Raw genomic sequence first — 23,812 nt, 5'->3', positions numbered from 1 at the left:
CAATATATAAAATAGGTTTAGCCCTGAACAAATATGACCAGAGTCAGAATTAAAATAAACTGGAACATATAATTGAAAAAGTGTTTATTGCACTATTGCTCTTTAGCTGCAGGCAAATCTGTTTGTAACATTGGAAAAGAATGCAACTTCAGGATCAATTACTGCAATTATAGTTAAGATCCAATCATTAAATTGGATTTTGGATGATCTGCCTGTTGTGCATTGTAAAGTCTTGCACAGGAGCTCAATATTTGCAATTGGCTCCGATAATAAAGTTAAGTATAATGCCACTGTTTTTGCACATGATGTAATGCACCAAAACGTTTATGCAAATGATTCCAGTTTTACCACTGCCTCGCAGAGGGTCATGCAATAGTAGCGATTCGTAGAATGTGTTAAGCACCTAATGGGTTACCACTTTTGTATCCCTAGTAAAAGAACAAAACATTGTCTGTTTTATGTTGTTTAGCTCTCGATTAGAGAACATCATATGAAAATGAAGCATATTTTGTATCTCCCTTTTTTTACAACAATATTTAGCAAGTTTACAGTGGGACGTTCTCTTGAGAATGCAGTTGTGCTGGCGCTATATAGATGCTTGAATCTGCGTATAGTGTTTCAGCTGCACTGTAAAGAGCGAGAGAATGCTGCCTCTTTCTGTTGATATCTCTCTCTCTCTCTCTCAGCATCATTGTCGAAACTTTGTGTGATCCCAGAGACCTTTAGTATTATAAAAGTATATAGATATTGTGATATGTCTTCTTCTGAAATATCGTTTGCAAAGTAATCCTAAATATTCCACTGTATGTGTTGACATATATACACTGTGCGAGGGTGTGCCTTTTTTACTCTGAATTATTTAATTTTGTATTTGAATCATTTTTTTAAAAGAGACGTTTGAAAAATGTTATTTTCTAAAAAGGGAAAGGTGAATGGGACGAACCCTAAGGTGGTTTTGCTGTTCCTGTGTAGATGTGTAAATATGCAGGTGTATTACGTGTTTGCAATATTATGTCAATGTTGCAGTCCTAACGGTACAAAAACGTAAAGATTTTCCTGAAATGGTTAACCTGATTAATTTGCTTAATTTACTCATTTGATTCCTACATTGTTGTTATAATTGAAGTTGTTTCACAGGCTCGATGTGTTGCTGTATTTTGATTTCTATCCTATCAATTACTAATTAGATAATAAGCAATGTCAGTTTTTGTTTTAAGACAGTTTCCAGTGGAAGAGGCGAGAGGCTTCATGAACACACAGTGATGACTTTGATGTCTGTACAGCACGTGAATCTCAAGGAAGCCACTTCTTTGAGCTTTTGGCGGAAATGACTTCACTTTGTCTCTCATTGTATAGAGTTATGATCTCATGTGTTGTAATTTGTAAAAACATGATTCCATGTTGATGGTGCAGTGTGAGTTTGATACTGTAATGTTTGAGGAAGAGAAAAAATGCGTTGAAGCTAATGTGAGCCCTTTTAAATATATTATCGGTTGTCAGTCTACTTGTCATAACTGTTATATACGTCATGAAAGTGTGCAGCTCTTGTGTGTATGTGCTGTAGGCCTAAATTATTTAAAAGCTCTCTGTCCCATAAGCATTGCTCAATAAAATGATGCATTGCTCCGCTTGATTAATGGTTGTAATATTTATGTATTATGGCAAAATCTTACTTTCAAAAGAAAGACCATTAAAAAATATAAAGTGCTTCACCTAAAAGGTTTACATTTCGATGTGTTCATCATTAAACCTATGGATAGCCAAAATAATGGTTGATCAAATTTAAATTTAGCTGTATATATATAATTGGATCAGATTTTATTTGAGTTTCAGAATATAATGAATAATCTCAAAGGCAACAATTTGTAAATATAGGGATGATCAAAGCATGGTGTGACAATAAAAAAAAAAAATATATATATATATATATATATATATATATATATATATATATATATATATATATATATATATATATATATATATATATATATATATATATATATATATATATATATATAATGCCTAATATTACTATACATATCTTAACCTAACCTGTAATTACAGTGTATTTTGTAGAGGTGCGTTACATGCTTACAACCAGAAGAGGGCGCATCGTGCTGCACTGAAGTTACATGACAATTAAGGCCAGAGTCCACAAAACCGTATTTATTTTCGGCATGGTAATTTTTAATTAACCTTTTTGTATTAATATGAAAGGTTTTGAGCAATAGTTTCTATAACTTGCCTTTGAGTGTCCTTCATTAATCAAGAAGAGCCTTTGAACTGCTCCGCTAAAAATTATTCTTCATACATGTTTGCGATACATTTGTGCTTCCATATGGTACTTCTATTTAGGTTGAAACCATTATTAGGTTGAACCAGCTATTTTTCCAAAATCAGTATTGTCTTTAACTGAAAAGGCAAACCCCAAAAGGAACCCCACTTGAGCTCAACTAGCTACTCCAGAATAAATCGGTCCATGTTCAAACTGAGACACTTCACCTCGGCTTTGCATCGCCACAGACATAAACCACAGAAATCTTTAAAGCGATGAATTAGCAATGAAAAAAAACGGTTCGGTTTATTTATTTTTATACAAATATAAGTCTTAAGATTTAAAACTGTTTTTAATACATTATTTATCACCACCGGAAGCAGCTACTGCTGCTAATAGGGCTCCTAATTTACGAGATTATTCAAGCATGCTCTTAGGACAATAGCCTAATAATAGTCTATTAATGCAGTATTAAACGCTGTGTTTATTCAGAGATCATTGGTTGGGCCTATTGATTTAGCTCAAATTATTGCGATTAACGCAATAATTACAGTGGGCCTAAGAATTTGATTTAAAATAGGAAAGCGAAGGCTAACTGCACTATACTAGATTTCTTAATATTTGTACATTTTCAGTGATCTGACACGGACAAGAGAGGCGACCAAACTCTAGGCTATTAGCAACTATTACGGCTGGACATAGCTAGACCTTTATCAAATCTTTAACCTACTTTAAGCAGTCAAAGCAAAAGTTGGCTATAGCAAAAGCCGTTGCTAACCATCCTTAGTCTTCTATGTATTTATGCATTTATTTTAGTCTTTAACGGAATAGCCATCTATAAACATGTTTGTGGTTTGCACCCACACGGTCACTAAAGGACGTTTGTTGTTTGAACTTTGGGTTCTCAGTATATGGATTATGCTATCATATCTACGGATCACAGAAAGACACTTCCTGCTCTGAACTGTAAAAATTACGAAAGAACACTATTCAGTTCATGAGAGCATCATACGGCTATTCTCCCACAAATGAAAAATGTCGCAGTTTGGACCATTAAAATTTATTTTTGATTATTTATATTTGTACAGTTAACAAAGTTGGTTAAGATGAAATAAGAACCGAATTAAGTCAGGGTCAAAATAGATTCTTGTCGAAGAATAGGCCTATCGTAAACAACCTATCTAATGGTGGTTTTGTTTCATCAAGGCCACACAATGTTCAGTAATAAAAAAAGGTAAAATGTTTATTTAGACAAATGTTTCATATTGTACAACAGTAAATGATACATTGGCTTTAACAAAAATCCGCTGAACAGAAATTTGAAGCAAGAAAATACATCGGAGTAATTTATCTATCCTCACGTGATAACAAACCGAAAAAGAAAGAAAAATGTTAGCCTACTTCTCAACTTGGTCAGCGTGTAGGCATACATAGCACATTTTTTTTGTAAATTTTTTTTTTTTTTTTTGACTTTCTGGGTTTATCCAAAACAATACTGACGTTGAATTTCTGCCCTTTATAAATTTGGTTTGGTATTACACATTTCACCCGAATAAAATCAATACAGTCTGCATAATCAAAACATTGCGCGTGCCTCTTCCATGTGTTTTATTGAAGACTTGATGGATAAGGAAATTATTTATATACATTGATGTTCTAATCTAAAATGAACAAGACAGAGTTTATAAAAACACCTAAATACATTCTCCTTCTTGCTGAGTCTCCCTCCAGTACTCTTCACAATATTAGTTATGCCATAGTAATTAATACAAAATATAACACAATGCTGTGTTACAACGTTTTCACACGTGGCGAGAAAACAAATATTTAAAAATGATATAAAAAATTGAAGAGGTGGTTTATAAAGAAAGCATATACATCACAGCTCTGTTTGCAAGGGGTTGATGGCTTTGGCATCCATAAGCAAGTTACCCAAGAGAGTTGGAGCCATTATGAGAAGTTTTGCAGACTTTGCTGCTGAAAGCACTTTGGCCGTTTTGGCCCACTTTGGCAGAGACTCCGTTAATGGTGGAGATTTGGGGGAAGCTGGGATGTGAAGACTGAACAGGAGTGCTTGGGCTAGGCAGAGTGGAGGATGTGGATGGGGCGGCAGCAGCAGTTGGGCTGTTTGGTTTGTCATTGCAGGAATCACTTTCTATATCAGGCCTTCTGCCTCTGCTCATATCATCCCTTGGGCTGCTCAACTTCATTTTTTTGCAACCAGGTCGAACTCTGTACTTCAATGGCAAGGGCCCGTTCTGGAAAATATCAAACATGTTATTATCTTTACAATTGGACTAAAATATAATAGCGGAGTTTAATGTGTTGAATATATCAGATTTAATACTCCTACCCTTCTCCATGTGTAGATATAAGCAATATCCATAAGAGTATAATAATCTTTCAAAGGTTCATCTTCATACATAACTTCAATCTGAAAGTAAAAAAAAAAAAAGAATGTGACATGAAATTCAACCAAGTGACGAAAAATCTCATATTAACGAATTCTTCAAAAGTGCAAAATGTGTGCTTTTGCATCAGAAAGACAGCCACAAGTAAAACAAACAAATTTAGAGAGAAGATTACCTGAAAGGTACATGGTATATCCATTTTACTTCTGAGAAATTTTCTGAGATGCATTACTGTCATAGCTGCAGGGCATTGTAAGTAGCGCTTTACATTCAGCTAGAAAAATGAGATAATTACAAAAATTCAGCAATTAGTCCAATATAACCCTTTAAAATTGACTTCATGAGACAAGTTCTAAAATATTTGATCTATTCAGAAATTAATTACCTCTTTTGTGGTTTCTTTTTCTTCTCCATCTTTACTGTCAATCCTGATCATTTTAAGAGAAAACAATAAATACAATGTCTAACTACAAAACTTTAAATATCCCATCTGAAGTAGCCTGCTATTAACATGCTTTTTACTAAAGTTTTATTTCATTATTCATTGACAAGCAACATGAAAGAATGATAATGAAAATTACACTCCACAAGGAGCTTACACTGAACTGAACCTACTTGTTCTGATCAAAAAACTCAATGGACAGACTGATGATCTCATCATCAGCAATGATTCTCTTGTCTTCATCTGCCACTTCTCCTCTGTCCTCATTTGAACCATTAGTAACTGAAGGACAGAGAAATAATTACAACTACATTTTTAAAAAAAGAGTGCTTATTAATTAAAATATCACAATTATTGTCTTAACATTTTACCATCAACTGGATGCTCCGCATAGAAATCTCTCCTTCGTTTCATCTCATCTGAGTAACAAAGGCGCAATGATTACTGATTAAATCACTACTGATTAAAGCTATTTTTAACAGACAAATAATTAATAAACATAATTAAAATGCACACTTATCTTACTTTTGAACAGACCAGGCACCAGCTTATAAACAATGTCCTGAAGGGTCTTATCTGACCTGAAATGAACAACCATTTTTGAGTATTTTTTGATGCACAGATATGTAAAGCTTTAATGTTTTTTGTGGATGAAAAAGCAACATGGACATTTATTAAAAGTATTTCAAAAATATAAAAAAATAGGCTATTTGAATTCAAATAGGCTATGGTATTCCCAAGCCATACCTGATATTGAGGAGAGGTTTTGTTTTATGAACTTGGACATCACAAATTGGACAATATTTGCTGGTCTCCAAATACCTCACAATGCACATTTTGCAGACTGTGAAAACAACAGACGACAAATGACATACCGGGTCAAAAGACAGCCCAGTTTGAACGCCCAACAAAGAAACGCTTTAACGGTAAATAAGATTACAATAATAGAGATTATGACAGACTTACATGAATGCAAACATTCGACAATGGTGGTCGCATCAATGAAGTATCCTCCACATAAAACGCACATCAAATGAGGATTTAGCTCCGTTATCTTGATTCTCGTTGTTCGGTGCATTGTCATGAGATTTCGCAAACCTGATGAGAAAAAAAAGACATTAATTAATATTTACAGTCACATTAGAAAAATATAAAGTCGGGTTATTAAGGTTAAATAGTCCACTTTAAGGCTACTTGAAGCGGACACAATTGCGACAAAGCCAAACAAAACACATCTAACGTTAGGCTCTTTAACGTGTAATCCGTTAATAGGCTACTATACTGACAACTCAAATGAACTATTGTTATTCTAAATTCACTACGCCTTCGGTTAAACTCGTTGGCGCTTCAGGACAAAGTCCAAGCACAAGTGAAAACGGTTTTCTTTGATTTGCGCGGTTCGTACAGGTGAGAGTGAAGCCCGATGCCCACACGTACAGTTGCTATGACGACGGGTTGTAATTGGCGTTGTGCCAGTCGAAACGGAACCGCATACCTCAGATCCGCAGACGGACCGGATCACTACAAATGACCATAAATTCAACCAATTAGCGGTAAAACGCCACCACTTCCTTTCGACAACGGTGTTTCTCTCTAAAAAGCATGCGGCTAACTTGAACGTGGCTGCCATTTTGATACAGAAAGCCCCGTGTCCAAGCGAGTTCTCTCGCATGAGGCTGCGACCTGAGCACCACACACTGTTGTTTACGAAGCGGTAAGTAGCCTACTGTCACCTGTTAAACACGTCGTACGACCATCATTTCAGCACGCTTCGCTTTCAAATGTGAAAGAGAAAACAAAGTGCTCTTCCCTGCCTTGCCGACGTCTTCAATGAGGAACAGTCAACGGAAGCTCGAGAGCTCGTATCTGTGATCCCGCTGTCTCTCGACTGCGACATCAGTGTGTGTGTGTAACGTTAATTCAGCGCAACATTTTCAAATATCAATATCCTGTAAGAGCTAATGTTCACTTATGCACCTTTCTCAGTGAAGTGCTCTGAATTCAACGCATTGCCATCTAATAAAAGTAGACTCTACATTTGACACAGTCCAACCATAATGTTTTTTGCTCAGTTATTGAGAGATATGTTCGAGAGACCAATATAAAAGACATAGCCCAGAATAATATAATAAAATAACCCAATAGCGTTCTAATAACGAACTAAGGCTACCATTAAAAAAGTGCAGCACAAAGCACTGCTTTTCAGTGAGTGAAAAAAAAATATTCAAAACACTCGTAATAAAAGGGGGTGGGGGGGGGGGTTATGTAGCCTTTTTTCCCTTCTTTATTAAGTAGGCTAACAACTGTCGGTATTAATTAAGTTAGACTGATTTTTTTCATAGGTTAAGTGAATTAGTTGATCAGTGGATAACGGAAACAAGCTGGCCAAGTTTCCAGCAGAGGCGGAACAAACAGGTGTGTTTTGGTTTGAAACTGGCCTCAAGAAAGTCATTTCTCAAGCTTGTCCGATAATGAAAGCTCATAAGACCAATCTATGTGGCTTAGTAATAATATTCAGATTACACTATGATTCGTATCTGATAGCACATTAAACACTCTGGAAACGGAACTGTTTCTGTGAAGGAAGAAGAGGTCTAGGTCAAGGAAATTACTGCAGTTAGCTACTGTAAATCTGTCAATTTCGCGTATAAGCTACTGCAGATATAAGAGTCATATCTTGACATTCGCGACTACTATGATGCGTATTCTGCCTTTTATTGTTAGAAAGATGATTGCAAGCAAGCATTTTATGAATTGAAAAAGAAACATTTGCGGTGTGGCAAAACGTTTTAAATATAGGCTATAGCCTATAAGATTAATTAATAAATCAGTGAGGCACGGAGTGGTGGAAAGGTCATAGGGGAAAAACAAAAGAGAAGTTTTATCAACCGATGACTGTATTTAGGCTACATAAGGCCTAATTTCTTGGATGGAGTTATCAACAATATTTTTATTAACTAGCAGGGGTGAGTTTCATATTCATTTGACAACTGACTGATTAATAAAGACAATATGTATATATCAGACTAACGAAAAAAAAAATCAAATCTTACAGTTAGGACTCTTGTCCTACTTTGACCAAAAAAAAAAAAAGGTTCTTCTCAGTCTGACGTGTCCTGGTCCAACCCAGTCTCAGAGCAGTTGCATTGAATCGAGACAGTTTGTGTTATTTTTAAAAGCTAAATACAAAATCGCAAGAGCCAAGTTAGGCTACATTCAGTGACAAATAAACAATTAAGGAGCAAGCTCGAAAACATATTTAAAATATGCTGTAAGTTAACAGCCTCAAAACAAAGTTCTGGTTTCGTGTGGATCAGCCTAGAAGGAGGTACCCGCGCACGCACAGGAATTTAAGTTAATAAAATTAATCGACGATGTTAAAACACGGTAAAATTAATTTTCCCCGAATATACAATCTCTAGACTACTCAACTCTATAAAATAAGAGACCTAATGTGTGATTTTCGATCGTGGAGAAATGGATGAAAGTGGTCACCCGTTAACACCTGCCCCAACTCGCCTGTTCTTCAGCGCGCGCCGAGTTTAAGATTAAAAACAACACATGGAAAGAACATACACATTTCTGTTTTACAAAGATGACATACTCATCAACATATAGGCTATAATGTGTTACAGTATGTCACTGGTTGCGTTTTATAAGAAATGTGACAAAACTGAAATGAAATTCGTAGCTACGTATGAGAAACACTCAACCTATAGCTACAAGAGGCAACATTGTTACTCTCTTGTCTCCCAACAGAGAAAAGAAAAGCACATTAAAGCGCACATACCCAGTATATTTCGCGATGGTTTCTTAGCTTTGTTGTGGTAGACAATGAAACTTGAGAGTCGTTCAGCAAAAAATGAATGCTACCGAAGCGGCCATCTTGGAATGAGCTGCAGACGCTGTCAATGGCTCTAACGTTTCTCCGCCGTGCTCATTGTGGCCTTTTTGCGCAATTGCACATAGGTTAACGTAGCTCACTCTTCGCCGACACTTTCCGATTTGATTTACAGATAAATCCACAGATCCCGGTCATAGATGGGAAATACCAGAGGCACAGTTGTGCTGCACGGCGATCTGAAAAACACAGTGCCTGATGGTTCAGTGCAAACTGACACGGTCCCCAAAATGGCTTAGTTCGACCGCCCCACTCCACCACGTGATCTCATTCCTTGCGGGTAGCCTGGGAATTAGTAGTGGGGATATCATCAATAGGGTACCCCTCTGACGGATGTCTTTGTCAAACATCACCACTTCTGAAGATGAAAATCCCAAGCCTCGCAGTTTGGTCGGAATGATTCGTGGACTATAAACTTTTAGAAAAGCAGTATTTATCATTATTTTCACAAAAATCGCATTTAGTGCTAAATTCCCAAATGCAGAACAAGCAGAAGGGTAATTTTGAATAAGTCAGAATTAGGCTGCATTTTAAAATGGAACAAAGTTAGGCAAACAGAATAAGGAAAGACGCTCTAAATGCTTTCTCTATCTTTCAACGCTGATTTCTTAGAAAGTAAGATTTACATTTTATTGGCCAACTTGTTTCCAGAGCATTATGCAACTTATGCAGAATATACGCATTGTACTTCGATGACCGTAGGCTACTGCCAGCTATAAATGTAGCCTATATCAACAAGTAAAGCAAGAATTCCAAAAGAATTCTGCCGAATTTTGCCGAATTTTTTTTAGACTGTATAGGCCTTAAAATGTACATTTATTGTGCTTTATGGTAAGAGATAACAATCAGTTATCTATAGGATAAAGCAGTTGCTTTTATTCATACTCATTTTCTAAGTGGTTACAGTGAAGAAAAGTTGGGTGGTGAAATTTTACTGTCAGTGCACAGATACATTTAAGATTTGTTTCAAAATGTCATGCCTTATAGAGGCAAATATGTATCCTTTACAGCAATGTTTCGCCAAATACAATATATAGCCTATTTGTCTTCACAGATGTCACATACTTCAACCCTTGCCACAAAATAAACATGTGGCGTTCTAAGCCAAGCCATTTTTAGTAAATTATCATTATAGCTACTTCACTGACCAGTCCCAACTTGAATGTTTGGTTTATGCAGGGTTGTTATTATTATTATTATATTTTAAGGTTAGGGTGTTTACAAACTACAGAAACCGTTCACAAATGTTTGCATTTACCGTGATGGCGTTCTTCTAGTGAAACAGGTCAAGCTACATATAATTGTTCAGTGATTATAAGATAATCAGTGAAAATGTGTGCGTGCACTCGATCGCTTGTGTGGTAGGTTGGTGTTTTTCCCTGTAGCACTGGACGGTCTCCCCTGTTTAGGGCACTGCGTTCAGCTGCAAACCACACGCGCAGTCTATGACGTCAGCTGCTAATACAGGCACTTCAGCGAAAACAAAGAAGCTCAGCAAGCTGGCGGAAACCCGAAGCACTTTAGCGTTAACCGTACCGGGTTCTGCAAATCCATAAAGCTTCTTCGATTACCATCTACCGTACCAGTTTCACTCGTAATCAATCGCTACAATAGAAACATGCAATTAGCTCCGCGTATGAATCGAATTGGTCAAGGTGTAATACGACAATTGTAGCCTTTTCTCAGAGACTAGTGTCATTTTCTGAAATACACCGTTTATATCTAGCCTATACCTATTTCTTTATTCCGACTACAGATGTGACTCACCAAACAGGCTGTATCTCAGTCGCCTATCGGGTGTTAATACAGCACGAAATCTTGAGTAATAACTCGAGAGAGACATAGCCTAATGCCCTCCTCTTCCAAAAACTGTAAAGTTATTGACAACTCCATATCGTCTACGCATCATGGAAAACTACTGCAGTATTTAAAAAATATGTGAAGAATAAACGCTTTCCACGGTTTCGTATTACACAACATTCACTGCGTGAATAAATGTTGACCCGAAACTTACACATCAATAGCCTACATAACCATTTTAAAGCACGTGCTATTTTGTCTTGTCGTTTATTCGATCATTCTTAAGACCTTATGAAGACGATGTATTATAACATAGCCTACATAAATGGCAAATAAAAAGAAAAGATCTCTAAAAAATGACCATGAACAGTGACTGCGTTTCTTCTTTTGTCTTACCTATTGGGTTAAACTTTAATTACACTATTGATTATTGATCGTTTACTGATTCCACAAAATTGATTTGTGGACTGAATGGGAGCTGGAGGTCAGGACTTACAGATAGCTACAGCCGCTTTGAGTTTATGTCTAGTTCGGCTGTGTCTTTGATGGTCTTAATCGAATGATGACGAGTTCATGAATAAACATGAATATTGTTCTATTATAATATTAAGCTATAAGCACACGAATGAAACAACGTGTGGAGAAAAATATCAGTATAGCCTATGCTAATATTACTGGTTTAATCATTCATAGAAATGTAACTTTAAATGTATTGTCGGTTAGACTGTGTTAAGTCAATGAGCTTGTTTGCTTTTTTTCCTCGTCTAAAAACAGCACCTAGGCCTATAGCTATATAATAAATAATATCATTTTTTAAATTCCTTTTCGATACTGACATTCTGTTTAGAAAGAAAAAAAATCAAATAGGCTATAATTAATTAGATTTGTTTCATGGGATTGACTAAACGGGGTGGAAAATGGAAGTGCAATCTTCCAAGGGTAAATAGGTACAGAATTAGAAAGTGTAAAAAAAATATATATTTTTTTTTATTGTGATGCATTTAAAATATATCACTCACACAAACGCACAAGTAAAATAATATATATTGTAGACCTTACTGACCTACAGATCGCCACAATTAACCACAATATGCTAAGGAAAGCAATCTTTTGAAAATACTTTCTTTTCTTTCTTTTTTATTATTTCCTGTTTATTTAGACCCGGTAAATTTGGCTTTTGCGCTTTACTGATTTACTTAAAATTTTAGGCGGTGGCAAATGCATATTGTATTTAAATTAATAGCCTATAGACTATTTTGTATGTATGCCTTCATTGCAGCAATATTCCAGTGCCTTATTAACTATCAACTGGTTAAACCTCAAGTTGTTATTCTTTGGTTTAATTGCTCACAATTAAAAAAAATAAAAATGAAAGCACTTTTCCCGTCATATCTTACGTCCCTAAAGTTGGTCTGTGCCGACTCAAGGACAAGAGTTTAACCAACAAAGAAATTGGCTTGAACGATTTTAAATTAAACCGAAAGGACAATGGGGATGTATTTCCAATAAGGCTAACCCGTGAAACAGACTTAACCTCATGAGCTTTTCATTTACAGAAAATTCTTCATCATTTTAAAGTTTTATCAAAAGAACATTAAATAATTAAACGTTTGCATAATTATGTTTGCATAGGCCTGTCCTAATACAACCCAATAAAGACCAAATCAAAGATAGAAAACAATTTGCATCCGTTAATTAAAAATATACAAATAATATTAATATTAAATATTATAGAAAAATATTACTTTTTTTCCCCAAGACTTGTATTTATTGTACACCATACCAGTGACAGCAAATGTCTGAGACCACTAAATCTGCTTAAATATTAAATTAATTATTCTGTAGGCCTGCATTTTAACAGTAGATTTGGTTTAGTTAGTCCCTACTTTTAAATATATAAAGTTTAGGCTAACTGTGAGCTTTCTCTGTCTAGCTATCTCAGAGTTTTGATTGTCTTATCTTTCATTTTCACTCACGTATTTTCTTTGTCACAAATAAAACTTGGTCTAGAAAAACGTTAGTCGATATCATGTAACGAGTCGTGCTTATTATTACGCCCCCACTGGATTGTTCACTCGAATACAGGCCTATTGCTGCCAGTATGAGAGTTTAAATCAGATTGACTTCTATCTGAACTTCACTGAACAATGCTTGCTGTCGAAAAGAAACGGGACTAGTCCTGGCTGTGATCATCTTTTTAGACTAAGAACAGAGACGGTCGGTGAATAATGGAAAACTGTTTAGGTAACGTCAATGTTGCAGAATTGACCAACGATGAACGGAGCTTAGGTTAAGAGAAGTAGGCTATCCAACAAACAACGACAAAGTAGCAATCTTTATTTTCTTCAATAATAATAATAAAAAAAATTATCCAGTATGTTCTAAAAGATAGTACGTTTCTACTGATGACATCACTTCGTTTACAAGAGATTAAAACAAAAAAGACAAAATATAGGCTAGATAATGTCATTACAAATGTGGAAAATGCTGTAACGAGGTCACATCAGTTTATTAATTTGAAAAAAAAAAAAAACTCTCCATACCTCTCTATCATGAAACATAATGCACGTAATACTTGATTTATAGTATCATAAATATAATCGATACCGCTAAAACAGTCCTGAAAGTCCCCTGGTTAGGGTGAATACCATAGCATCATGTCACTACCGAAGCGTTCACGCTTATTGGCTCGCGCCGTGGCGGCTGCATGTGAAACGTGTGTTGCCTACGTAGAGCAGGCTGACTGAGCGATGGGCCCGTTTGAGCCAAAGAACGGGAAGTTATGCTAAATTTGCTTCAAAACCAAGATTGTCCAAAAGGGTAGTAGGTAGTAAACCTTCTCAAGTATATATTTATATATATTTAAAAAAAAAAAACTTTCAGCAATGTCTTTGCCCGAGATCCTTACGTTAGTGTTGTTCTCCGGGCTGATCGGTATTCAGCCTTTGCCAACATTAGCATGGGATGCAGACCTGGAGCTTTTCGACCTAGTGGAGGAAATCCCCCAAACCTTCTATGAGTTCCTGTCGGTTAATCAGGTAAGAGCGATTTGATGTATTTCGCAAATTTGTCACGCGTGCTTTTGACTCGGTCATTCAAACGGTGTCGGTAAATGTGATGTGCACTTAACTTTAACATATAGCAGCGCGCCGATGTAGATTTATCGCAGGGTCGCCTCCAGTGCGTTTACAGAGATGGCATTCTTATCAAAGCAACTCGAGCCGTTAGCTGAAAAGCCCCACTACGAGGTCTCTCGACTCGTGGTAAACGTACTCTGCCTCCCACGGAAGCTGGACGGCGGTGGCCATTGAAAAAGAAAGTCCCCGGCTGTGGGCCTGCACAACACAACACTTTTACATGACGTGTCACTACTCCGCTCATAAATGGATGTTTTATAGTTTTGCTGTAATTTCGCTAGTCGGTTGTAAGTCATATTTGATGCATCGAAGAGCCCATGCTTTTATAAAAATAACTGCTAACGTTATTCGTACAAATTAGCACTTAGTTAACCTTTTTATATCCTATAGCGTAAACCGTTAGTTCGGCATTTAGGTTTACGTTACATTGAAGAAACTTGCTAGCAATGCATTTCCGAAGAAATGCTAATTCTGTGTTTAAAAAAAGACTGTAGCTCCTTTTTTGGAACACGCTAGCTAGTTTCCAGCTAGTCTAAAATGGTTGTCAGCTAGTGCAGACAGGTAAACCAGCTACTGTGCTTTAGAAACCAGCTTAACCATACTGGTATGATCAGCTGGTATCTGGTTGTTGCTAGTCCAAAATAGTCTACCAGGTACAGCTGCCAGTGTGAGTTGCATATTACAGTTGGCAACATTGATAGTATGTTTATTGTAAGAAACTATAAAGGTGACAAGACATTCTGCAGCTGTTTTTTTCCCGTTATTTTATTTAACCTGACTGCAGCAAAGTCTCAGTATAAGCGTTCCTAACTTCCTGTCCATATTTGCAATGAAATGTTTTTGATGTTTATGTTGTTGATTCTGTTTATAACAGGATGCATCCTCATCTGAGATCAGGAAGGCATATAGAAAGCTCTCTCTTACATTACACCCTGATAAAAACAAAGATGAAAATGCTGAAGACCAGTTTCGAAAGGTAGGTGTTTTGTTTAGCATGAATGAAAGATATCTTTGGCTTAATGTAGGTCATGGTAATTGTTGCTTCTATGAAATATCTTCTCTGTTTACTCTTACTAGTTAGTTGCCATCTACGAAGTCCTCAAGGATGAGGAAAGAAGACAAAGGTGAGGTATTCTCATGATTTGCTTGTGGACTTTTTTTTTATTTTTTTATTTTTTATTTTTTTTTAATCTTAGACCAGCTATTCTCAAGATTTTTGACTTAAAGGCCTACTCACAAATTACTCATTACTTGTTGTCCAACACATTATTTAAAGATGTTTCTGCTATAATTATGGTATTTAAGATTCTGTTTGTTTTTAATAACAAAAAAGCTTAGATTTGTTGTATGTTTCTGTTTATTATTCTTATTATCATTTTAAAGTTAACTCTTCAATATAAATAATTTGGGAGCATCCTGTTTAAGCACCACTATCCTAGTATAGCAGTGAAAAGTGTTTCTTAAGCATAAACCTCTTCGAGGTTCTTAAATAGTGATGAAATGTGATCTTTAATAATTTATCAACATTTATTTGCCCTTGAGTAGGTCCCTAATCACAGTTTGTACCAGTGTGACTATGACTGGGGGTCTTTGATCTGAATCTTACAATTGCTTTTAACAAAAGTTTCTTACAACTCTCACAGATATGATGACATCCTGGTTAATGGGCTGCCAGACTGGAGGCAGCCTGTCTTCTACTATCGACGTGTTAGGAAGATGAGTAATGGAGAGTTGGGCTTCCTCCTCTTCCTCATTCTGACAGTGGGTCACTATGCAGTTATATGGTCCATCTACCTTGAGAAGCAGTTGGTAAGTGCTGGATTGTTGTATAGCATAGTTGTGGTTTTGTAATGCTTCTGTATCTCGCCTACTATCATCTTGTTTAGCAGCATGAAAATGTATAGTCTTTGTCCCTACGATAACAGACTGGCATGCAATTCATTTAAGAACTTTGTGCAAGTTTTACTGCAAAATTGTGCTGTGTACTTCATATACTTTTTACAATCCAGCATTTAATTGATCCTAATGAGCGTTCATTGTCACAGTTATAAACATGACAGTTTTCTTCTGTAAGGGGGTTCGGCATCACAGCAGCCAAACTGTTTCCCATTCCGATTCTGTAGGGGTTATGTCTGAGGCTGAGACTAGCTTTTGTAATACTAAATGTACAGTATTCTCTGTGATAGCTGCTACATTTTGATTCTTCTCAGGATGAACTTCTGAGCAGAAAGAAGAGGGAGAAGAAAAAGAAGCAAAGCAATAAGATAACAGATGAGATTAAGTCCTTGGCACAGGACAAAAATGAGAGGTAACCAGGGTTAAAAAGTCTAAGGAACAAGCTCTTTATTATTAACATTATTAATCTGCTTAAGCTTTTGTGTGAAATGAATGAAAAAGTAATGGAGATCTGTTAAGTTTTATTTTGAAACTTTCAAGTGTTATTTATTCCAATTTATTGCGTGTTCCCTACACATTTACATTTTGAGAACTAAGACATACTGTTGCCTTTAAAACAATTGCTTAAATTTGGTTTTAAAAAGATCTTTCAAAAGTTTCTGTACAAAACCTGCAGAAACCATGAATGAAACTAGATTCTTTGTTTTGTTTATTGACATAGTTTTTTTTGTTGTAGATCTGACAGGCCACACTGGCATGACATTTTGCCTCTCAAATTAAGCATCTGGTTGTACTATTCAGTGAAGTCTCTCCCTCATATCATACAGGTACTTTTCCACCAGATTTTATGCTTTGGAGATGCGTTTACAAAATAGACACTCTAAGGCTTAAGCTGTAGCCATGACCATCTCTTTTGTTTTTAGGATGTGAAGCAGTATTATAAAGATTATAAGGAAATGAAAGTAAAAGAAAAGGAGGAGGCAGAAGCTCTGGCAGAACAGGAAATGCAGCAGAGTAAGATCACGATCACGCACTGTTCTACATTTCACTCTGACCTCTGCACATATAGCCCCCTGGAGTTGTGATTATGTGACCCTTGATAATACATGTTACTGACTGATTTTGCTTTGCAGAAGAAAAACGGCCCAAGGTGAAGAAACCTAAAGTGGAGTTTCCAGTCTATGAACCCAGTACAAATGCTGCTTTTGTGCCAGTTTATGATCAGGGAACATCTATTGAAGATATTGAGGAACAGATGGATGACTGGTTAGAAGACAAAAAACAGCAGAAGAAGAAAGTAAGTGTTTGTCTCTGCTGAAAGGACACTGATTCAGATTGGAAGTATTGAATTAAGCAATGGCTGGTGATGATTGTAGGCTAAAGAGTGGACAGACGAGGATCTCAGCCAGCTCTCTCGCTGCATGGCCAAGTTTCCAGGAGGAACGCCGGGCCGGTGGGAGAAGATTGCTCATGAGTTAGGCAGATCAGTGACCGAGGTAAATCTGTAATTGGCACAGTTAACTTCTGACTAGTAATTGACCCACAGCAGCTATAATGCTGATTATATATTTGATAGGTTTTTCTGAACTGAATCAACGAGGAACTGATTTCAGCTGAATAATGATTGTTTACTGTTGTTTTTTTAGAGCTATATTTTTTCAATTATTATTTAAGAAATTTTAAATCATTTGACAATGGATTAAAAAATACATGTGTAAAAGAAACATACTTAAACTTTAGATGACATATAAATATTGAATAAGAATATAATTAAAAATGAAGTAAACACTGTAACCAACAGGGAATTCAGTATTCTGGGAAGTTTGTGTGCACTGGGAATCATATTTTTCAAATAAAGTCAGGGTAACACTCATTTTACATACAGCACACAGAGAAAATTACATGAATATGACAGTGGGCAAATGCAGTATAAATTTGAAATCACGAGTTCAAAGTTTAAAGCATTCAATTCACACGGATTGACCATTACGCAGAGAACACACAATCATGCTGGATATTTATTATAATGAGATAAACATTATAATATACAAGAATGCCTTTCTATTACTAATAGGCCTCATATAAAATCAATCATTATAATACTTTTTATATACATTAATTCCTTTGTTTAACCTGATTATTAGACTTCTATCCATATTAAACAGAACTCTTAATGACAACGACGAACAAGAGAGAGAGTGTGAGCACTTTTGCGCCGTCAAAATAAAAGTCCTCGAACACATCGGCCATGAAGGAAAACTTATCGGCCAATGTCAACATTTGAAAAATGTCAGTTTAAGAAATTTACTAGAATATTTTTTATTCAATCAGTATTACACATAACATACAGAACTAAATCTGTTTTATATGTATACATACATACATACATGTGGATAGTAGCATTTCCTGAGTTTTGTTCACACAAGAAAAATAAAACCATTTAAAAGTTTGGGTTCAGAAATAATTTTAATAAGCAAGAATCGATTCACTTGATGGAGAAAAAAAAAAAAAAAAAGGTGAGATTTCTGTTTAAAATATATGGTGTTCATTTGAACTTTCTTTTCATCAAAGAATCCAGAAAAAAAGTATCATGATTTCCACTAGAATATTAAGCAGCACAATCAGCATGTTAGAGTAATTTCTGAAGGATCATGTAAAATAATGGCTGCTGAAAATTCAGCTTTGTCATTACAGAAATAAATATAAATACAAAAAATGTATATACATTATTTTGTATTTTATTACATTTTACAGTTATTTCAAATTATAAAAATAATTAATAATAATAATAATATAAAAAATCTGGTATAAAGATGTGTGTGAAGTACCACTATGAACAAAAATGCTTTTGGTTTTGCAGGTGACCACAAAGGTGAAGCAAGTCAAAGACTCTGTCACCAATACGTCAGGTAAACTATTTATCAAATATTTTGAATCAAATTCCACCTACAGTGTTTGATTTATCACCTACTGTGACGTATTACGGTAGCAGGCATATCTTTCCGAACACTTATCTCTCGCTCCTGCTCTCTCTCTCTCTTGTCTGCACGATTTGTCTTTATCTCCAGGGTTGGTGAAGTTTTCTGAGCTGAAGGGTGGTGCAGTGATAGGAAAGAGTTCTAGAGCCGTCACAGTGCCGGACAGTCTGATGACCCAGCGAGAGGAGCCCCTGGAGCAGCAGCCGGAGGATTCAGCAGAGACTGCTGGGGCAGAGGACTCTGAGAACAAAGCGCTCCGAAGACGGACAAAAAAGTCTGTGGTCGGGAGCGCTGGAGCCGGAGCAGTGGAGGAGAGAGTGAAAGGACACCGACAAAGAGACTTCGACCCCACAGCTGTAGAGGATGACAGTGAAGATGAGAAGAAACCATCAGCCTCCAGAGAAAAACCCAGTGCTGCTGAAGATGTCTGGACACAGAACCAGCAGAAGCTCTTGGAGCTGGCCTTACAGCAATACCCACGGGGCACCACTGAACGCTGGGACAAGATTGCTAAGGTGGTGCCTGGAAAAACCAAGGTGAGCATTCTCCGACAATCATTGGAAAATGTATTCAAATTAACATTTAACTGCATATAAAGGCTGGATTTCATATTAGTTAATGAACTGATTCTCTTTAACCTATTTAGGAGGAGTGCATGTCCCGTTATAAACTGTTGGCGGAGCTGATTCTGAAACGGAAGCAGGCCAAGAGCTGACTCCTGGTCTTCAGTATTTCACCGTACCTCTCACCTGCTTGTTATGTGCCTTAATGCAACCCTACTTCCTGTTGTCAGACTGTGTGCCATGTTCAGTCTGAATCGTCAGCATTAATCATTGGAGAGATCCAAACTGCACATTTAAAGGTTTTATTTATTTTAAAATCTGTTTCAGATTGTAGAAGTATTTTTTGTTTCTCTATGCAACCAGTTCGAGGAGCAGAAGAGATGCATTTAAATCCCCCCCAGTTTTGAAATATTGTTTTTTTGGAACACAGTGTGTTGTACAATATGTATTGAGTCCTGGTCTCTCTTGTGGTCATTATTGTGCTTCAGCACATTTTAAAGAGCATGACACTGTTATCCTCATGTGTTGACATTCTGTAGATTTGAATTAAACCAAGTAATTTTTTCAGTCAGAGATGTTTACACAATGTTGTTCTTCCTGTGTGCAGTAAACACATTTTGATAAGCATTTCATATAGTTCTTGGTAGAGGTGCAAGATTTTCTTTTTAGTTTTACCTTTGTTATAAAAATACGCCTAATGACATTTGACAGTTTGGAATAGGGCAACTACAGATAATGTCTATTAATAATAGTCTATAATGTAATCTGAGAAAAGTAAAATTTCAACAGATTTCAAGCGTTCTAAATATAACTATGGCTTAAAAGGGTTAGTTCATCGAAAAATGAAAATTATGTCATTAATAACTCCACCCTCATGTCGTTCCAAACCAATGAGACCTCCGTTTATATTCGGGACACATTTCAAGATATTTTACATTTAGTCTTAGAGCTCTCAGTCCCTCCATTGAAGCTGTGTGTACGGTACACTGTCCATGTCCTGAAAGGTAAGAAAAACATTATCAAAGTAGTCCATGTGACATCAGAGGGTCAGATAGAATTTTTTGAGGCATCGAAAATACATTTTGGTCCAAAAATAGCAAAAACTACGACTTTATTCAGCATTGTCTCTTCTTAGACTTAGACTCTTCCGGGTCTGTTGTGCTCTCGGACTAAATCTAAAATATCTTAAACTGTATACCAAAGATAAACGGAGGATGCCCAAACTTAGTATGGTACTACTGGGCAGCTCAGCTTAGATCTATAGGGTACTATTTTAGCAAAAATGACGCCCCCCAATGGACAGAAATGGAAAGTAACATTTTGAGCCCGCCGTTACCTTTGTACCTTTTTTCTGATACAGAAACTAATTTGATGAAGTAAACTAAAAATCCAATAGTTAAAAACATGGTTAAGGTGTGGTATAGTGTTAAAAGGTATATTAAAGAACCAGTTATTTTATCACGACTAACCCCAATTTGGGGAAATCAAAACTTCTCCCCGGGGAGAGCCGATGCAGTGTTTAAGCAATGGGCTTTAAATGGATTGGAGAAAATTCAAGATCTATATCCAACAGACTCGGACAACATGATGTCATTTGACATGCTTAGACGCAAATTCAACATTCAAAGGAAATATTTTTTCAAGTATCTCCAACTTAGAAGTTATAAAGGAACAAAACAAAGCAATTTGTGGAAACCACCCAAATCTAAGTAAGAAGAAATGATAAGTGAAAATAGCTTTAAAAGGGGAGCAATCTCACAACTTTATAAACTACTGTTATCACACTCCCCAGATAATTCAACCTTAAAATTAGAAGCCTGGAAAAAAGATCTGCAAATAAATGTATCACTAGATGAGTGGGAATTGGCTTGTAGTAAAGCACATAAGCAAACTATAAACTCTAGTTTGAGATTATTACAATACAAGTGGCTTATGCGTGTTTATGTCACTCCTGTTAAATTTAACCAATACAATCCAAATATCCCAGACATATGTACAAAGTGTGGAGAAGAAAAGGGTACATTGTTCCATTGTTTTTGGGAATGCAGAGAAATTAGGACATTTGCAATAAAGCAAATTGTGAAGGATATTATTTCTAAAGATCTCCCTTTGGAACCTTCTTTTATAATTTTAGGCTTATATCCCAAGCACACAGGATATACAAAAAGCGAGAAGCTGTTCATTGATATGCTTATTACAAGCTAAAATGTTGATTGCACTGCACTGGAAAAACATAAGAAGACCAACTATTGGACAGTGGGTTAAGCAGATGTTGGCTTCTCTTCCATTGGAACGCATCACATACTGGCTAAAAGGAAAAAAGAACTTGTTTGAAAGTATTTGGAGACCTTTCATGCTTTTTGCAGAAGGCACAGACTTAACAGAAGATCAAGAGGAGGACGACGCTCATGTATAATTTTACAGTTAGTGATCTGCTCGTTGGGAGTTGGTTGGTCTCTGTTAACTTGTGTCAAAGGGCATTATGGATATAACATTTTATATATGATATAATTGTATTTTGTGTCTGAGAGGGGGTTCTGTTGTATATCATTTCAAATTCTAAAAAGACCAATAAACATATTGATTGGAAAAATAAATGGAGGTCTTACGGGTTTGGAACGACATGAGGGTGAGTTATTAATGACATAATTTTCATTTTTCGATTAACTAACCCTTTAATGTTTATAAGGGCGATTTTCATAATTGTTTTGTTTTTTAATTAACTTTAAAATGACGAAATTATTGCAATAGAAAATGCATTTGTCAATAGTTGCATTTTCATGTTAAGTCCAGTTGTTGGTGATAATGACATGGAGTTTATTTTTAATAAATCTAATTAGGAATAGATAGACTTTACAACCGGCGAGGACACAGTTTGATTTATAATCAGCACACATATGAAAAGAAGTCTGCTGTCCTCATGTGGCTGTGTGTGGAAATGCAGCTATTAATTGTTTTGCTTTTAAGCAGTCGATTGCCAACCTGACAGGACACATTTTCAACTGTTTGATTGGAACCCCTTATTTATTGCCCTGATGGTGGAAATGGTTCGATGTTTCTTTATTGAAAGTTAAAAACGTTCTATTTTGTGAAGCTCAACAATCTTGTTCAGCGATGGATGATTAAGGGGAATTGGGCCTTTGTGTTCTTCATATTTATAATCCCGTGGAACAGGAAGTCATGGCTGGACAATGTCATACTCCTAGTCACCCTGGTGTGTTAAAACAATTTAAATATGAATTGGAATATACTTCAGGAATATTTTACTCAAAATCATTTCTAAGGGTGCAAATAATGGTGGAGGGCACTGTAAAATGTAGATGTGTTTGAGGTATGTGAGCCATACAAGCCTGATATATCAAATATGGTACATAGTCTATAAAACAATGTTAATAATTATGATTATTATCCATGATTCTGACTAATATTTCATATGGCCAGATTTACAGGGTTAAAAATGATGAATGTTTATCCTGTTAGACATCTATAAAGCAAGGCTAAGATCAGATACTTTCTTATATAGAACAATACTTAGAAATGGAATAAACTAATTTACATGCCAAGATTTTTTAATGCTAAATTTGTTCATATACTATTTTAGGAAATGTAATTTTAGTCGAGACAAAGGTTAGTCGTGTTGTTGTCCAGCAGATGGCTCTCTTGCACTCTTTTATTCTATACACAACAGAGCATCTTTTGTAACGTAATCAAGTTAGAAGAATGCCTTGACCAAATACCTACACGTGCGGTCTTTGCACTTGACTAATTGTATGACGTATTTCCTATATGCGGCCCAAGTGTTCAAGTGAGGTTGAAGACCACAAGTGTGTGTCAAACTTTTCATTACCATATGGGTGGCACATATTGTAAAAATGCAAGTCTTTACATAGCCCTATCTTAATTTTAAATACTTTGCATTTTAAAATCAACTTCTAAATATCTGTTCAGTAGTCATTATTTTAATTTGTGAGGCTTTTAATTAAGTGATGAAAAGCAGTTCCAAATGTTGTACTAAATATACTAAATTTTGCAGCAATAAAACGTGTAGCACTTTGTTTTTACTACCAAATTATATGTAATATATTATTATTACAATTTATATTTCACTTACATTGCAAAGATTTCCGTGACCTCTAGCGCGATCATGTGTGTGTGTGCGTGTGTGTGTCTGTGTGTGTGATGGTGTGTGTGTGCGCGATGTTGGCAAAAAGTCTCAAGATTAATTTCCAGAACATGATGCATGATGGGATACACTAAGCCTTGAATTCTGCCTGTCTCTTCCGTCTTTCAGGGAAGTCGTTGCCAGGGAAGTTGTGGCCTAATGGTTAGAGGGTTGGACTCCCAATCTAAGGGTTGTGGGTTCTAGTCTCGGGCCGGATGGAATTGTGGGTGGGGGTAGTGCATGA

The 23,812-nt window shown here is 36.1% G+C and overlaps 2 protein-coding genes across 4 annotated transcripts; one reads left to right on the top strand and one right to left on the bottom strand.

The window, feature by feature from the left end:
• Positions 1-3,495: 3,495 nt before the first annotated feature.
• On the bottom strand, positions 3,496-10,902 carry bmi1b (bmi1 polycomb ring finger oncogene 1b). Of its 3 annotated transcripts, none has more exons than XM_026206565.1 (10): positions 10,800-10,902; positions 6,098-6,229; positions 5,879-5,975; positions 5,657-5,712; positions 5,503-5,550; positions 5,305-5,413; positions 5,075-5,117; positions 4,865-4,963; positions 4,632-4,712; positions 3,496-4,536 (listed from the first exon to the last, which is right to left on the bottom strand). In XM_026206565.1, the coding sequence occupies exons 1-10, from the start codon at positions 10,873-10,875 to the stop codon at positions 4,207-4,209; spliced, it is 1,071 nt and encodes a 356-aa protein (XP_026062350.1). In that variant the 5' UTR covers positions 10,876-10,902; the 3' UTR covers positions 3,496-4,206. The 3 variants fall into 3 exon arrangements, with proteins under 3 accessions (XP_026062350.1, XP_026062351.1, XP_026062352.1); XM_026206566.1 differs by lacking the exon at positions 10,800-10,902 and adding an exon at positions 8,922-9,283; XM_026206567.1 differs by lacking the exon at positions 10,800-10,902 and adding an exon at positions 6,865-7,044.
• Positions 10,903-13,532: 2,630 nt separating this feature from the next.
• dnajc1 (DnaJ (Hsp40) homolog, subfamily C, member 1) lies at positions 13,533-19,979 on the top strand. Its single transcript, XM_026206564.1, has 12 exons — positions 13,533-13,870; positions 14,844-14,945; positions 15,047-15,093; positions 15,613-15,778; positions 16,180-16,277; positions 16,602-16,692; positions 16,789-16,879; positions 16,999-17,162; positions 17,242-17,361; positions 18,726-18,774; positions 18,934-19,379; positions 19,490-19,979. The coding sequence occupies exons 1-12, from the start codon at positions 13,718-13,720 to the stop codon at positions 19,556-19,558; spliced, it is 1,596 nt and encodes a 531-aa protein (XP_026062349.1). The 5' UTR covers positions 13,533-13,717; the 3' UTR covers positions 19,559-19,979.
• The last annotated feature ends 3,833 nt before the right edge of the window (positions 19,980-23,812 follow it).

The sequence above is a fragment of the Carassius auratus genome, chromosome 27, assembly GCF_003368295.1.
Source record: "Carassius auratus strain Wakin chromosome 27, ASM336829v1, whole genome shotgun sequence".
Classification (NCBI taxonomy): domain Eukaryota; kingdom Metazoa; phylum Chordata; class Actinopteri; order Cypriniformes; family Cyprinidae; genus Carassius; species Carassius auratus.
The sequence above is the reverse complement of the archived record's forward strand: the minus strand, read 5'-3'. Positions and strand labels throughout refer to the sequence as shown.

Coding starts and splice junctions, on each gene's coding strand:
- bmi1b (XM_026206565.1), bottom strand. CDS start 10,875: ATGTCTCTCTCGAGTTATTACTCAAGATTTCGTGCTGTATTAACACCC. Junction 5,713..5,878: donor AAACCTCTCCTCAATATCAG/GTATGGCTTGGG, acceptor TGTTCATTTCAG/GTCAGATAAGACCCTTCAGG. Junction 4,964..5,074: donor AAAAAGAAACCACAAAAGAG/GTAATTAATTTC, acceptor TCATTTTTCTAG/CTGAATGTAAAGCGCTACTT.
- dnajc1 (XM_026206564.1), top strand. CDS start 13,718: ATGTCTTTGCCCGAGATCCTTACGTTAGTGTTGTTCTCCGGGCTGATC. Junction 14,946..15,046: donor CTGAAGACCAGTTTCGAAAG/GTAGGTGTTTTG, acceptor TACTCTTACTAG/TTAGTTGCCATCTACGAAGT. Junction 18,775..18,933: donor CTCTGTCACCAATACGTCAG/GTAAACTATTTA, acceptor CTTTATCTCCAG/GGTTGGTGAAGTTTTCTGAG.